The sequence below is a fragment of the Physeter macrocephalus genome, chromosome 1, assembly GCF_002837175.3.
Source record: "Physeter macrocephalus isolate SW-GA chromosome 1, ASM283717v5, whole genome shotgun sequence".
NCBI classification, from domain to species: Eukaryota; Metazoa; Chordata; class Mammalia; order Artiodactyla; family Physeteridae; genus Physeter; species Physeter macrocephalus.
The window spans coordinates 92744540-92759947 of record NC_041214.2 but is presented as its reverse complement, the minus strand read 5'-3'; the positions used below and the strand labels follow the sequence as shown (position 1 = coordinate 92759947).

At 35.6% G+C, this 15408-nt stretch overlaps 1 protein-coding gene across 1 annotated transcript in view; it reads left to right on the top strand.

The window, feature by feature from the left end:
• Nucleotides 1-15408, top strand: part of EAF2 (ELL associated factor 2) — a 49227-nt gene that overhangs the window by 20193 nt on the left and 13626 nt on the right. The window contains exon 5 of the mRNA XM_007122624.2: nucleotides 14143-14403. Within this exon, the coding sequence (XP_007122686.1) occupies nucleotides 14143-14403 (261 nt within the window). The remainder of the gene's footprint in view (nucleotides 1-14142; nucleotides 14404-15408) is intronic.

The following is a 15408-nucleotide window of genomic DNA, read 5'->3' as shown; positions in this document are numbered from 1 at the left end:
TTTACTCTTCAGTTTCTTAACGTGGTATATCACACTGATTGATTTGCGGATACTGAATAATCCCTGCATCCCTGGGATAAATCCCACTTGATCATGGTGTATGATCCTTTTAATGTATTTTTAAATTCGATTTGCTAGTATTTTGTTGAGGATTTCTGCATCTATGTTCATCAGTGATTCTGACTTGTAATTTTTTTTTTTTGTGGTATCTTTGTCTGATTTTGGTATCAGGGTGATGGTGGCCTCATAGCATGAGTCTGGGAGTGTCACTTCCTTTGCAATTTTTTGGAATAGTTTCAGATGTATAGGTGTTAACTCGTCTCTAAATGTTTGATAGAATTCACCTGTCATGCCATCTGGCCCTGGGCTTTTGTTTGTTGGAAGTTTTTAAATCACAGTTTCAATTTCAGTACTTGTGATTAGTCTGTTCATATTTTCTCCTTCTTCCTGGTTCAGTCTTAGAAGTTGTACCTTTCTAAGAATTTGTTTATTTCTTTTAGGTTGTCCATTTTCTTGGCATATAGTTGCTTATAGCAGTCTCTTGTGATCTTTTATGTATCTATGGTGTCAGTTGTAACTTCTTTTTCATTTCGAATTTTATTGATTTGAGCCCTTTCCCTTTTTTTCTTAATGAGTCTCGCTAAAGGTTTATCAATTTTGTTTATCATTTCAAAGAACCAGCTTTTAGTTTCATTGATCTTTTCTATTGTTTTCTTCATCTCTATTTCATTTATTTCTTTTGTGATCTTTATGATTTCTTTCCTTCTACTAACTTTGGGGTTTGTTCTTCTTTCTCTAGTTTCTTTAGTTATAAGGTTAGGTTGTTTATTTGAGATTTTTCCTGTTTCACGGGGTAAGATTGTATTGCTGTAAACTTCCCTCTTAGAACTGCTTAAGGTAATTATCGATATGTATGTTCTTCTTGTCATTTTGTTCATTGTTTAGGATTTTTGTAGGTGTTTTTTCTTCCCTTCCTCTTTTGTTCTTTTCTCTTTTGATTTGATGACTGTCTTTAGTGTTGTTTGGATTGTATTTTATTTTTTTCTGTGTATCTATTGTAGATTTTTGGTTTGCAGTTACCATGATGTTTTGATATAGCAGCCTATACATATATATATATATATATATATATATATATACGTATATATTTATATACATATATATCTATATATGGTTGTTTTAACACATTTTTTACCAGAGACGTATTACAGCCACAGGTGTTAGTTTCTGCAAAAAATCCCCAGTCTTTAATGTGTTAAGTTGCTGTTCTCTTAATTTCAAATGTATTTCCAATATCCTGCATTTGTACTCTCTTCTTCTCACGATTGCTGGTTTTGATATATTTGTGTATGGATGATATCCTAGCTTTACTGTATGTTTCTCTTTACCTGTGAGCTTCTCTTGTTTCTAGTTGAGGGCTTTTCTTTTCCACCTAGAGAAGTTTCTTTAGCATTTGTTGTAAAGCTGCTTTGGTGGTACTGAATTCTCTTATCTTTTTCGTGTCTGTAAAGCTTTTGATTTCTCCATTGTATCTGAATGAGAGCCTTGCTGGGTAGGCTATTCTTGGTTGTAGGTTTTTCCCTTTCATCACTTTAAATATATTGTGCCACTCCTTTCTGGTCCGCAGAGTTTCTGCTGAAAAATCAGCTGATAAACTTATGGGAATCCCCTTGTATGTTATTTGTTGATTTTCCCTTGTTGCTTTTACTATCTTCTCTTTGTCTTTAATTTTTGTCAATTTGAATAATATGTGTCTCGGCATGTTCCTCCTTGGGTTTGTCCTGTATGTGACTTTATGCACTTCCTGAACTTGAGTGAGTGTTTCCTTTCTCATGTTAGGGAAGTTTTCAGCTATTGTCTCTTCAAATATTTTCTCAGGCCCTTTCTCTCTCTCTCTCTCTCTCTCTCTCTTCTCCTTCTGGGACCCCTATAATGCAAATGTTGGTCCGTTTCATGTTGTTCCAGAGACGTCTTAAACTTTCCTCATTTCTTTTCATTCTTTTTTCTTTATTCTGTTCTGCAGCAGTGATTTCCACCATTCTGTCTTCCAGCTCACTTATTTGTTCTTCTGCCTCATTTATTCTGCTATTGATTCTTTCTAGTGTATTTTTCATTTCAGTAATTGTATTTTTCATTTGTTTGTTCCTTAAATCTTCTAGCTCTGAAAAGCCATTTTTATCACATGCAGAATTTCTTTCTAGACTTAAGTCTATCTCACAACATAAGATGTACAGTGGCCAATACATGTATGAAAAATGGATCAGATTCACTAATGCTTTCAAAGTTCAAATTTTAAGATTAAAAGATATTTTTTTATAAAATTTAATAGTTTCATTCTTGCAATGTCTGACACTGTGAAGGGGTTACAAGAGTATGCCTAGAAATGAATAAGCTAAAAGTTTAACATAATTTCAAGGAAAAATGGATAAATTCACTTCATAGTGGGAGATTTTTAGTATACCCCCTCTCAGTAATTGATAGATTCAGGCAAACTCCAGATTAATAAGATTTGCAAAACACCATTAAGAAACTTGAACTAAGTAAACATAAATAGCACTTCCACAGTTCAAGATATACAGGTTTTTCAAGTCCACGTGAAATTAAAAAACAAAACAAAAGAAAACTGACCATGTGCTACATAGCAAAGCATCTCAACAAAAAAAGACATTTGGGGACTTCCCTGGTGGCACAGTGGTTGAGAATCTGCCTGCCAATGGAAGGGACACAGGTTTGATCCCTGGTCTGGGAAGATCCCACATGCTGTGGAGCAAGTAAGCCCATGCATCACAGCTACTGAGACTGCACTCTAGAGCCCTTGAGCCACAACTGCTGAGCCTGTACACCACAACTACTGAAGTCCAAGTGCCTAGAGCCCATGCTCCACAACAAGAGAAGCCACCATAATGAGAAGCCCACACACCACAAGAAAGAGTAGACCCCGCTTGCCACAACTAGAGAAAGCCTGCACACAGCAAGAAAGACCCAACGTGGCCAAAAAAAAAAAAAAAAAAGAGAGACATTTTTCTTTTTTTAATTGAAGTATAGTTGATATACAATATTATTTTAGTTTCAGGTGTACAACATAGTGATTCAATATTTTTATAGATTATAATCCACTTAAAGTTATTATAAAATAATGGCTATATTTCCCTGTGCTGTACAATATATCCTTTTTAAATTTTATTTTATACATATTAGTTTGTATCTTTTAATCCCATACCCCTATCTTACCCCCACTCTCCCCATGGGTAAACACTAGTTTGTTCTCTATATATGTGAGTCTGTTTCTGTTTTGTTATACACATGTTTTGTTTTATCTTTTAGATTTTACATTACACGTATAAGGGATAAGATACAGTATTCGTCTTACTCTCTCTGACTTATTTCACTAAGCGTAATACCCTCTAGGTCCATCCATGTTGTTGCAAATGGCAAAATTTTGTTCTTTTTATGGCTGAGTAATATTTCATTGTGTATATATGTGTGTGTGTGTGTGTGTATATAAATACCACATCTTCTTTATTCATTTATCTGTTGATGGACACGTAGGTTGCTTCCATATCTTTGCTATTGTAAATAATGCTGCTATGAACATTGGGGTGCATGTATCTTTTCAAGTTAGTGTTTTTGTTCTCTTTGGGTATATACCCTGGAATGGGATTGCTGGATCATATGGTAATTCTATTTTTAGTTTTTTTAAGGAACCTTTATACGGTTTTCCATAGTGGCTGCACCAATCCACATTCCCACCAACAGTGTACTATGGTTCCCTTTTCTCCACATCCTTGCCAACATTTGTTATTTGTAGACTTTTTTTTTTTTTTTTTTTTGCGGTACGCGGGCCTCTCACTGTTGTGGCCTCTCCCGTTGCGGAGCACAGGGTCCGGACGCTCAGGCTCAGCGGCCATGGCTCACAGGCCCAGCCGCTCCATGGCATGTGGGATTCTCCTGGACCGGGGCACAAACCCATGTCCCCTGCATCGACAGGCAGACTCTCAACCACTGCGCCACCAGGGAAGCCCTGTAGACTTTTTGATGATAGCCATTTTGACAGGTGTGAGGTGATATTTCATTGTGGTTTTGATTTGCATTTCTCTGATGATTAACAGTGTTAAACATTTTTTCATGTACCAGTTGGCCATCTATATATCTTCTTTGGCAAGAGTCTATTCCAGTCTTCTTCCCATTTTTAACCAGGTTGTTTAGGTATTTTGGGATATTGTGTTTTATGAGCTGTTTATATATTTTGAATATTAACCCCTTATTAGTCATATCGTTTGCAAATATTTTCTCCCAATCAGGAGGTTGTCTTTTCATTTTGTCGTTAGTTTCCTTTGCTGTGCAAAACTTTTAAGTTTAATTAGGTCCCATTTATTTTTGCTTTTGCTTCTTTTTTCTTAGGAGACAGATCCAAAAAATTTTACTACAATTTATGTCAAAGAGTGTTCTGCCTATGATCTCCTCTTGGAGTTTTATGATTTCAGGTCTTACATTTCTGTCTTTAATCCATTTCAGGTTTATTTTTGTATATGGTATAAGGAAATGTTCTAATCTCATTCATTTACATGTAGCTGTCCAGTTTTCCCCACCCCACTTATCGAAGAGTCTGTCTTTTCTCTATTATGTATTCTTGCCTCCTTTGTCATAATTGACCATAAGTGCATGGGTTTATTTCTGTCTCTTTATTCTTTTCCACTGATCTATGTGCCTGTTTTTGTGCCAGTATCATGGTGTTTTGTTTTGTTTTTATATTTATTTTATTTATTTATTTTTGGCTGTGCTGGGTCTCCGCTGCTGCACGTCGGCTCTCTGTAGCTGCAGCAAGCGGGGGCCGCTCTTCGCTGTGGTGCGCTGGCTTCTCATTGCGGTGGCTTCTCTTTGTTGCGGAGCATGGGCTCCAGGCATGCGGGCTTCAGTAGTTGTGGCACGTGGGCTCTAGAGCGCAGGCTCAGCAGTTGTGGCACACATGGGCCCAGTTGCTCTGCGGCATGTGGGATCCTCCCAGACCAGGGCTCAAACCCGCATCCCCTGCGCTGGCAGGCAGACTCCCAACCACTGTGCCACCAGGGAAGCCCTATCATGGTGTTTTGATTACTGTAGCTTTGTAGCATAATCTGAAGTCAGGGAGTGTGAAACCTCCAGCTTTGTTCTCTTTTCTCAAGACTACTTTGGCAATTTTGGGTCTTTGTGGTTCCATATGAATTGGAGGGTCGTTTGTTCTAGTTCTGTGAAAAAAGTCATGAGTATTTTGATAGGGAAAGAGATATTTTTTCATTTATCTGCTTGGTAGTAGCTAAAATAATTGTCAACGTCCAGTACTGGTGAGGATATAAAAGGAAACAAATGTGTGCATACATTTTTGAAGAAGCATAAATTGACATATATTTTTTTGTAGAGGAATTTTTCCTGCAAAACACTTAGAACAGGGTCTAGCACAAAGAAACTACTATATAAGGTTTTACTTTCATTATCATCCTCATTTGCTAATAACTGTTAAATTAAAAGTGTGCCTATTCCTTGCCTAGAAAGTCTAGAAATTTCTCTTATTGTGAAACTTGTACAGATAGATACATAATTATATAGATATACCTATATCAGTCACATAAGAGTGCGCAATGTGGCGTTTTTTTTTATACTAAGGAAAAAACGGAAAAATCCTAGGTGCACATCAAGAAGGGATTACAATACTATACATCCCTATTAAAAAAGAGCTAGTGCACATTTTACTAACAAAGAATGATATCCAAATATATTATTAAGTAAAAATGTTTTTACGTATTATACAATGTGTGTGAGTGTGTATGAACCATTTTTGAAAACAAAATGTGTATATAGTTGCAGATGCATAGATGAACTTGGAAGAATTATACTAAAATGTAAGCATTATCTTTGGGAGTTTGGATTATAGGAACCTTTCACTTTCTGTGGTGCAAATTGTTATTTGAATTTTTACAATGAACTTGTTATTTTTCAGATAATGATTATTTATTGAGAAGACAATATAATGTAAAAACAATGTTAATATGAAACCACTCATAATCTCACCACCCTAATGCAACTATGTTAATTTCTGCCTATATTGTATATATTTTTAATATTTATTTATTTATTTGGTTACACTGGGTCTTAGTTGTGGCAGGCAGGCTCCTTAGTTGTGGCTCACCAGCTCCTTAGTTGCAGCACATGGGCTCCTTAGTTGTGACAGGAGGACTCCTTAGTTGCTGCTCCAGGTCTCCTTTGTTGCGACTTGCCAGCTCCTTAGTTGTGACACATGGGCTCCTTAGTTGCAGCAGGCGGGCTCCTTAATTGCAGCTCATGGGCTCCTTAGTTGCAGCACATGGACTCCTTAGTTGTGGCATGCAAACTTTTAGTTGCGGCATGCAAACTCTTAGTTGCGGCATGCATGTGGAATCTAGTTCCCTGACCAGGGATTGAACCCAGGCCCCCTGCATTGGGAGCATGGAGTCTTATCCACTGTGCCACCAGGGAAGTCCCTGTATACTTTTTATGTTATGTAAAAATATGTTATATTTTATTTTTTGGGCAACTACTATGTGCCAAGTCTTCCTGTACATTATTTCAGTTAACCTTTAGAATTTTTCTTAAGAAATAGTTCAAACACATAGAAATTACAGAGAATAATGTAACAGATTATAAACCTACAACTTAGATTTAACATTTTACCACTTTGGTTTCAGTTTTTTAAAAAATTAAAGAAGTTTCTTTCCTTTCCAACACATTCTCTTCCTTTTCCTGTCTATCTATGCACATGTCTGAATGTACTCTAAAGGAATTATATACTTTGCTATTCCTTGAAACAGTTTGTATGTGGTAGATTTTTCTAAATTTCTTTAATAACGATAGGTTTGTTCAGTTTCCATTTCTTCATTCAGTTTTGGTAATTCATGTTTGTCTATTTCTTCGTTTAGTTTTGGTAATTCATATTTGTCTATTTCTTCATTCAGTTTTGGTAATTCATATTTGTCTTGAAAATTATTAGTTTAATTCACATTTTCAAAATACTGGCATAATTTGTCCATATAAATCTCTACAATGTATGTAGTTATGGCACGTTTTTATTCCTAACACTGATTATTCGTGCCCTTTCTCTCTTTTTCTTAACCAATATTTCTAGAATTTGATACATTTCATTAGGCTTCAGTGAACCAGCTTTTGGTCTTGGTGAGACATAATAAATGTGGTGACTAAGAATGACATCTTCAGAGTCAGACTACTCTCATTCAAATCCTAGCTCCATCACTTATCAGCTGGGTGGCCTAGGGAAATTTACTTAACCTCTTATTCTCTCTGTGTATGTTTTCTTATTTTTAAAATAGAGATAATAATTAGGATTATTGAGAGGATTAAATGCAATAAATATATATAAAGTACCTAAAGCAATTCCTGGCACTAGGAAGTATTCAAATATTAGCTATTATTTTAATTTTTATTGTTATTTTCTTTTTCCTTTTTTTACTCTTTCATTAATGTATGCTCTTTAAAAAAAATATTTCCTTCTTTGACTTGCTTTGAGTTTGCTGTGTTGTTCTTATAATTGGATGCTTAGTTCATGTATATTGAATTTATCTTTTGTATGCATTTAAGAGTATAAATAGCTTTCTAGGTATCACTGCATCTAGTAAATGACTAACACTTCTGTGGTAGTTAAATTCTATAAATTTTTGTAATTTCAGTTCTTAGACAATAAATCATTTATAAGAATGTTTTGTGGTTTCCAAATATATGGAATTTAAGGAAAATCTTGGGCAGGCTTAAAACAATGACAACGTATTTTCTGCTCATAAATCTTCAATTTGTGTAGGGCTCAGTAGGGATAGTTCATAGCTGTTCTAGGAACAGCTGGTGTCAGCTGGACTGACTTGGGGTCTAGCAGCTGGAATCATTTGAAGACTCACTTATTCACATCTGTCAGTTGTTGCTGGCTTTTGGCTGAGACTTTGGGGGTTGTCAGCTGGAAAAGCTACACATTGCCTTTCCAGGTGGCCTGGGCTTCCTCACAACATAGTGGCTGGGTTCCAAGAATAAGTGTCGAGAAAGGGAGAGTGGAAGGGAGAAAGGATACAGAGGAGTGAGGTCAAAACTTTATCTTTTTAATTACACAGGCTCAGAAATCATGTAGGATCACTTGTGCGGGTGTGTTTCTATGTGTATCTGACACAAACTCTTCCTGTATTTAAAGTACAGTTTGCTAGGTTTTGACATATGTGTACATCCTAAAATTACAACCACAACCACAGTCAGGGTAATGAACATATTTATCACTCTGAAAAGCTTCCTCCTCCTCCTTTGTAATCCTTCTCTCCCACTCCTTCCCACCCCATCCATTCCCAGGTAACTACTGATCTGCTTTATGTCATTATCATTAGTTTGCTTTTTCTAGAAATTTGTATCAGTGGAATCATATAGTATGTCCTCTTTTTTGCATAGATTTTTGCACTAAACATAATTATTTTGAGAATCATCCATTATTGAAGGTTGTATCAATAGCTCATTCCTTTTTACTGCTGAGCAGTAATCTACTTTATGGATATACAGGAATTTGTTTATCTGCTCAACCTGAAGATGGACATTTGGGTTGTTTCCAGTTTTTGGCTTTTACAGATAAAGCTGCTATGAACATAACATACAAGTCTTTGAAAAGACAAATGTTTTGTTTTCTCCATAGCAAATATGTTGGAGTGAAATATCTGGATTGTATGATAGGTGTGTATTTAACTTTTTAAGCAACTGCCGAAATGTTTTCCAAAGTGGTTGTACAATTTTACATTCCTACCAGCAGTGTACATCTATATCAATGCTTTTATCAGTTTTAATGGGGTGTGTAGTGGTATCTTATTGTGGCTTAATTTTTTTTTTAAATAAAATTTTTAAAATTTATTTTACTGAAGTATAGTTGATTTACAATGTTGTGTTAGTTTCTGGTATACAGCAAAGCGATTCAGCAGAAAAACCTGAGTGAACTTTGTTGCCAACCCAATGTATATAATAGTTTGCATCTGGTAATCCCAAACTCCCAATCCATCCCTCTCCACCCCCTCTCCTCCTTGGCAACCACAAGTCTGTTCTCTGTGTATATGAGTCTGTTTCTGTTTCATAGATAAGTTCATTTGTGTCATGTTTTAGATTCCACATATAAGTAATATAGTATTTGTCTTTCTCTTTCTGACTTACTTCACTTAACTGTGATAATCTCTAAGTCCATCCATGTTGCTGCAAATGGCATTATTTCATTCTTTTTTATAGCTGAGTAGTATTCCATTGTGTGTGTGTGTGTGTTTGTGTGTGTGTGTATACACACCACATCTTTTTTTTCCATTCATCTATCAATAGACATTTAGGTGTTTCCATGCCTTGGCTATTGTAAATAGTGCTGCTGTGAACATAGGGGTGCTTGTATCTTTTTGAATTATGGTTTTGTCCGGATATATGCCCAGGAGTGGGATTGTTGGATCATATTCATTGTCACTTTAGTTTGCATTTCCCTCATGACTAATGATGTTGAGTATCTTTTCATGTCCTTATTTGCCATCATTATATTTTCTTCAGGCACAATGTCTATTCAAATCTTTTGCCCATTTAAAAAATTGGATTATTTATTTTCTTATTAGACTTTTAGGAATTCTTTATATATTTTGAATACAAGTTCTTCATCAGATACATGCCTTGCAAATACTTTCTCCCAGTCTTTGGATTGTATGTTTTCATTCTCTTAACAATGTAATTTGAAGAGCCAAAGATTTTAATTTTGAAAACATGCATTTTATCCATTTTTTTCTGGATTCTCCTTTTGGTGTCATATTGAAATTTTTTGCCTAAACCAAGATCATAGTAACAAAGGTTTTCTTTCATGTTTTCTTTTAGAAGTTTTATAGTTTTACATTTAGGCCCATGCTTCATTTTGAGTCAATTTTTGTATATGGTATATGGTATGTATCAGAGGTTTTTTTTGCAGGTGGATATTGAATTATTCCAGCACCATTTGTTGAAAAGACTGTCTTTTCTCATATATTTGCACCTTTGTAAAAAAAAAAAATCAGTTGTCCATATTGTGTGTTTCTATTTCGGGACTCTTTATTCTGATATGTTGATCTATTTGTTTATGGCAACACCATACTGTCTTGATAATTGTAGCTTTATAATGTCTTGAAACCAGGAAATTTTAGTCCTACAACTTTGTTCTTCTCTTACAAAGTTGTTTTGCGTATTCTAGGACTCTTCCATTTTCATGTGAATTTTAGAATTAGCTTCTCAGTTTCTTAAAGAGCCTGTTGAAATTTTTATTGGGATTGCATTGAATCCATAGATCAATTTGGGTAAAATTGGCATCTTAACAATATTGAGTCTTCTGACCCGTGAACACAGTATCTCTCTCCATTTATTTAGATCTTTAATTTCTCTCAGAAATGCTTTATGGTTTTCAACATACAGGTCCTTCAAATATTTTGTCAGAATTATCTATAATTATTTAATTTTTTAATAATTATTTAATTTTCAGAAGCTATTATAAATGCTCTTGTTTATATGATTTTAATTTCTAATTGCTCATTGCTAGTACATAGAAATAAAACCGATTTTTGTATTTTGTCCCTGTATATTTAACCTTGCTGAACTCACTATTCTAGAGCTTTTTTGTGGATACCATCAGCTTTTCTACATAGACAATCATGTTATCTGTAAATAATGACAATTTCACCTCTTCCTTTCCAATCTGGATGGCTTTTATTTCTTTTTCATGACTTACTGCACCAATTAGAACCTTCAATACAACGTTGACTAGAGGTGGTCAAAGTGGAAAACTTCTTGTTTCTGATGCTGGAGGGAAAATATTCAGTCCCTTACAATTATGTACGATTTCAGCTGTAAGCTTTTCCTAGATGTCCTTCATAAGGTTAACTTTTATTTCTATTTTGCTGAGTTTTTATCAAGAATCACTGTTGAGGGCTTCCCTGGTGGCGCAGTGGTTGCGAGTCCACCTGCCGATGCAGGGGACGCAGGTTCGTGCCCCGGTCCGGGAGGATCCCGCGTGCCGCGGAGCGGCTGGGCCCATGAGCCATGGCCGCTGGGCCTGCGCGTCCAGAGCCTGTGCTTTGCAGCGGGAGAAGCTGCAGTGGTGAGAGGCCCGCGTACCGCAAAAAAAAAAAAAAAAAAAAAAAAAAAAAAAAAAAAAAAAGAATCACTGTTGAAATTTCTGCTGTTTTGAGATGGCTTTTATTTTTCAGTTTCTAATATAGTGAATTATATGGATTGATTTTTGAAAGTTTGTATTCCTTGGAAAACCCCACTTAATCATGATGTATTGTCCTTTTAATAGAGGACATTTCTTAACCTCAGCAATAGTGGCATTTGGAGTTGGATGGTTCTTTGTCAGGGGCTGTCTTATGCATTGTAGGATGTTTAGCAGCGTCTCTAGCTTCTACCCACTAGATGCTAGTATCACCACTTGCCCCCAGTTGTGACAACCAAAAATGTCTCCAGATTGCCAGATGTCTCCCTGGGTGACAAAATCATAGCTGGTTGAAAACCACTGTTATATATTATTAAATTTGATTTGGTAAAATTTTATTTAAAAATTTTGTGTCTGTTCATAAGGGATATTTTTTTTCTGGTAATGTCTTTGTTGGATTTTGTATCAGTAATTCTGGCCCTAAGGAATGAATTGGAAAGTATTTCTCCCTTTTTAATTATACAGAAGCATTTGTATCAAACTGACATTATTTCATCCTTAAATAACTGGTAGAATTCACTAGTGAAGTCATCTGTCACTGGAGATCTGTGTGTAGGGTGTGGGGAGAGTTAACTACAACTTAGTTTTTTTTAGAAGATTTATGGATATTCTGGTTATCTGTTTCTTCTTGAGTGAACTTTAGTAGTTTGTGCCTTTCGAGGAATTGATCCATTTCATCTAATTTATTGAGTTTGTGGACATAAAGTAGTTCACAGTGTTCCTTTCTATTCATTTAATGCTGTAAAATCTGTAGTGCTGTCACCTCTTTCACTCCAGATGTTAGTAATTTATATCTAGTATCTTTTTTTCTTGATAAACCTGGTTGAGTTTGATCAACATTATTTATCTCAAGCAGTCAATTTATGTTTCATTTATTTTCACTTTTTTTTCTGTAGTCTTTCTTGTTTTGTGCTTTTGCTATTTTTTTCCCTTCTGCTTACTTTAGTTTTAATTTGCTCTTCTTTCTCTAACTTCTTAAGGTACAGCTTAGTTCATTTAATTGAGACCTCCTTTTTCCCCCAGTATAATCATTTAATGTTTCAAATTTCTCTCCAAGCTGTGCTTCAGTTGTATTCCACAGATTTTGATAAGTTGTATTTTTATTTTCATTCAATTAGAAATATTTTCTGAAATCTTTTTGATTTCGTATTTGACCCATGGGTTTCTTAGAAGTGTGTTTAGTTCTCAACTACTTGAATATTATCTAGGTTCCATTTATAAATTTTAAATTATTTTGTTTTGATAGAGAACATACTCTGTATAAGTTCAGTCTCTTAAAATGTATTGTGGAACAAGATGACATAGACTTATCTATTTCTGCTTCTCCCCACTAAGTAAAACTATAAACCCTGGAAATAAGGCAAAAGACAATCAAAGGAGAGCTCTGAAAGATGGAAAGAGGAAGGTAATCTGGTTAGGGACCCAAGGAAGCACTAGAAGAACAGCATATTCAGGGCATCTTGTAATCTTCCCCTTCAGAAGATGACAATTCAGGCCCAGCATGTCCTGACTCCAGCTTAGTTACAGAAGGCGTCTCAGATAGGCTTATTCTTCCCCCAGATTGAAAGGGGAATCCAACAACAGCAGGCTAGTCAAGAGAAGTGTTTCTACCACAATACACAAACACACACACAAAATGGCAACTATGTGAGATTATGTGTTAACTTGATTATGGTAATCATTTCACAATGTATATGTATATCAAAGCATCATGTTGTACACTTTTGATATGTACAAGATTTTTGCCAATTATACCTCAGTAAAGCTGAAAAAATTCATCTCTATGTATTGTGTTGCATTACATGTATTGGGGGAATAAGGAAAGAATTGGAGGACGGTTTCTAACAAAACAGATTTCAATTTTTACAATTTAAAACGTTCACATTCTTTTTTGTATTTTATTTGAGTTACATGGGTAATTAAGTATAATGGCATAAGTAAATATAGTATTTAAGTTTAGATATTGCCTACGTCTTTTACTTTTCATAATCCCAACATTGAATATAGCTCGGCTTGATTGCAGAGGAGCTTTTTATTTTATTTTTTGGGGCGTCTGTGAACTATGTGTATATGTTGTCCAGACATAGGAGAGGGAGAAAGAAAGACTACCAGAGAAGAGCTGGGAAAGACAGGTTTGGGTTCAAGGATGCAATTTTTGCTAGAAAAGTTGACTTTTAAAAAATATTTATTTATTTATTTTGGCTGCATTGGGTCTTTGCTGCTCCGCTCAGGCTTTCTCTAGTTGGGGCAGGCGGGGGCTACTCTTCGTTGCAGCGCACAGGCTTCTCATTGCGGTGTCTTCTCTTGTTGTGGTGCGCAGACTTCAGTAGTTGTGGCACACGGGCTCAGTAGTTGTGACTTGCAGGATCTAGAGAGCAGGCTTAGTAGTTGTGGCACACGGGTTTCGTTGCTCCACGGCATGTGGGATCTTCCCGGACCAGGGCTTGAACCCGTGTCCCCTGCCTTGGCAGGCGATTCTTAACCATTGCACCACCAGGGAAGTCCTGACATTTTTTTTTAAACTCTTGGTTAGTTAGTAACAAAGACCACACTCAAGCTCTAACAGTAGGTGAGTTAGTGTCAAAATCCAAAATGCCAGTTTCCAAGCAGAATTTTAAAACATAAACGGTCACAAGAAAGTGTTAGGAGTGATTATTCCTGGAGAGTAGGATTAAAGGAACTTGAGGAGGGGGGAAGAAGAGGAATTTTACTTTTCATTTTGTACTAGTAAAGGAGCTTTTTAAATAAAATGCTTTAAATCTGTAAATGTATGTTTAGTCTTATTTATTCCTCATCAACTTTGTTAGAAACTGATACATTCTAATTTTATTATATTTATTTAATATTTATAGTTAATATTTATTTAAGCTAACTATTAACTTCTGTTTTATTTTCAGAACTGAAGGCAGAAGCTAGTCTAATGGACCAGATGAGTAGTTGTGATAGTTCATCAGATTCCAAAAGTTCATCATCTTCAAGCAGTGAGGATAGTTCTAGTGATTCAGAAGATGAAGAGTGCAGATCCTCTCCTTCTGATCCAGGGAATTATGTCTCAGAACATCCTACCATGTCTACCATGCCACAGTGCAGGATTCCTGAGATAGTGGCCAGTCATAATAAACATCATGACAGCAATGGCCTTCTGATGAATACTTTAAGTAAGTATACATAAGCATGAGTAATTGGAAAAGTAAGAATTCACAGTGGAGCCATACTGATTATGGTCTAAAATTTGCATACAGAGAAAGACTTCTTTTTTATTCATTTGACAGTATTAACCATTACCTTCTTTTTTAAAATTTATTTTTTTATACAGTAGGTTCTTATTAGTTATCTATTTTTTACATATCAGTGTATATATGTCAATCCCAATCTCCCAATTCATCCCACCAGCATCTCCCCCCACTTCCTCCCCTTGGTGTCCATATGTTTACTCTCTAAATCTGTGTCTATTTCTGCCTTGCAAATTGGTTCATCTGTACCATTTTTCTAGATTCCACATATATGTGTTAATATACGATATTTGTTTTTCTCTTTCTGACTTACTACACTCTATGACAATCTCTAGTTCCATCCACGTCTCTACAAATGACCCAATTTCGTTCCTTTTTATGTCTGAGTAATATTCTATTGTATATATGTACCACATCTTCTTTATCCATTCGTCTGTCAGTGGGCATTTAGGTTGCTTCCATGACCTGGCTATTGTAAATAGTGCTGCAATGAACATTGGGGTGCATATGTCTTTTTGAATTATGGTTTTCTCTGGGTATATGCCCAATAGTGGGATTGCTGTGTCATATGGTAATTCTATTTTTAGTTTTTTAAGGAACCACCATGGTGGCTGTATCAATATACATTCCCAGCAAGAGTGCAAAAGGGTTCCCTTTTCTCCACACCCTCTCCATCATTTGTTGTTTGTAGATTTTCTGATGATGCCCATTCTAACTGGTGTGAGGTGATATCTCATTGTAGTTTTGATTTGCATTTCTCTGATAGTTAGTGATGTTGAGCAGCTTTTCATGTGCCTCTTGGCCATCTGTATGTCTTCTTTGGAGAAATGTCTATTTAGGTCTTCTGCCCATTTTTTTGATTGGGTTGTTTGTTTTTTTAATATTGAGCTGCATGAGCTGTTTATATATTTTGGAGATTAATCCTTTGTC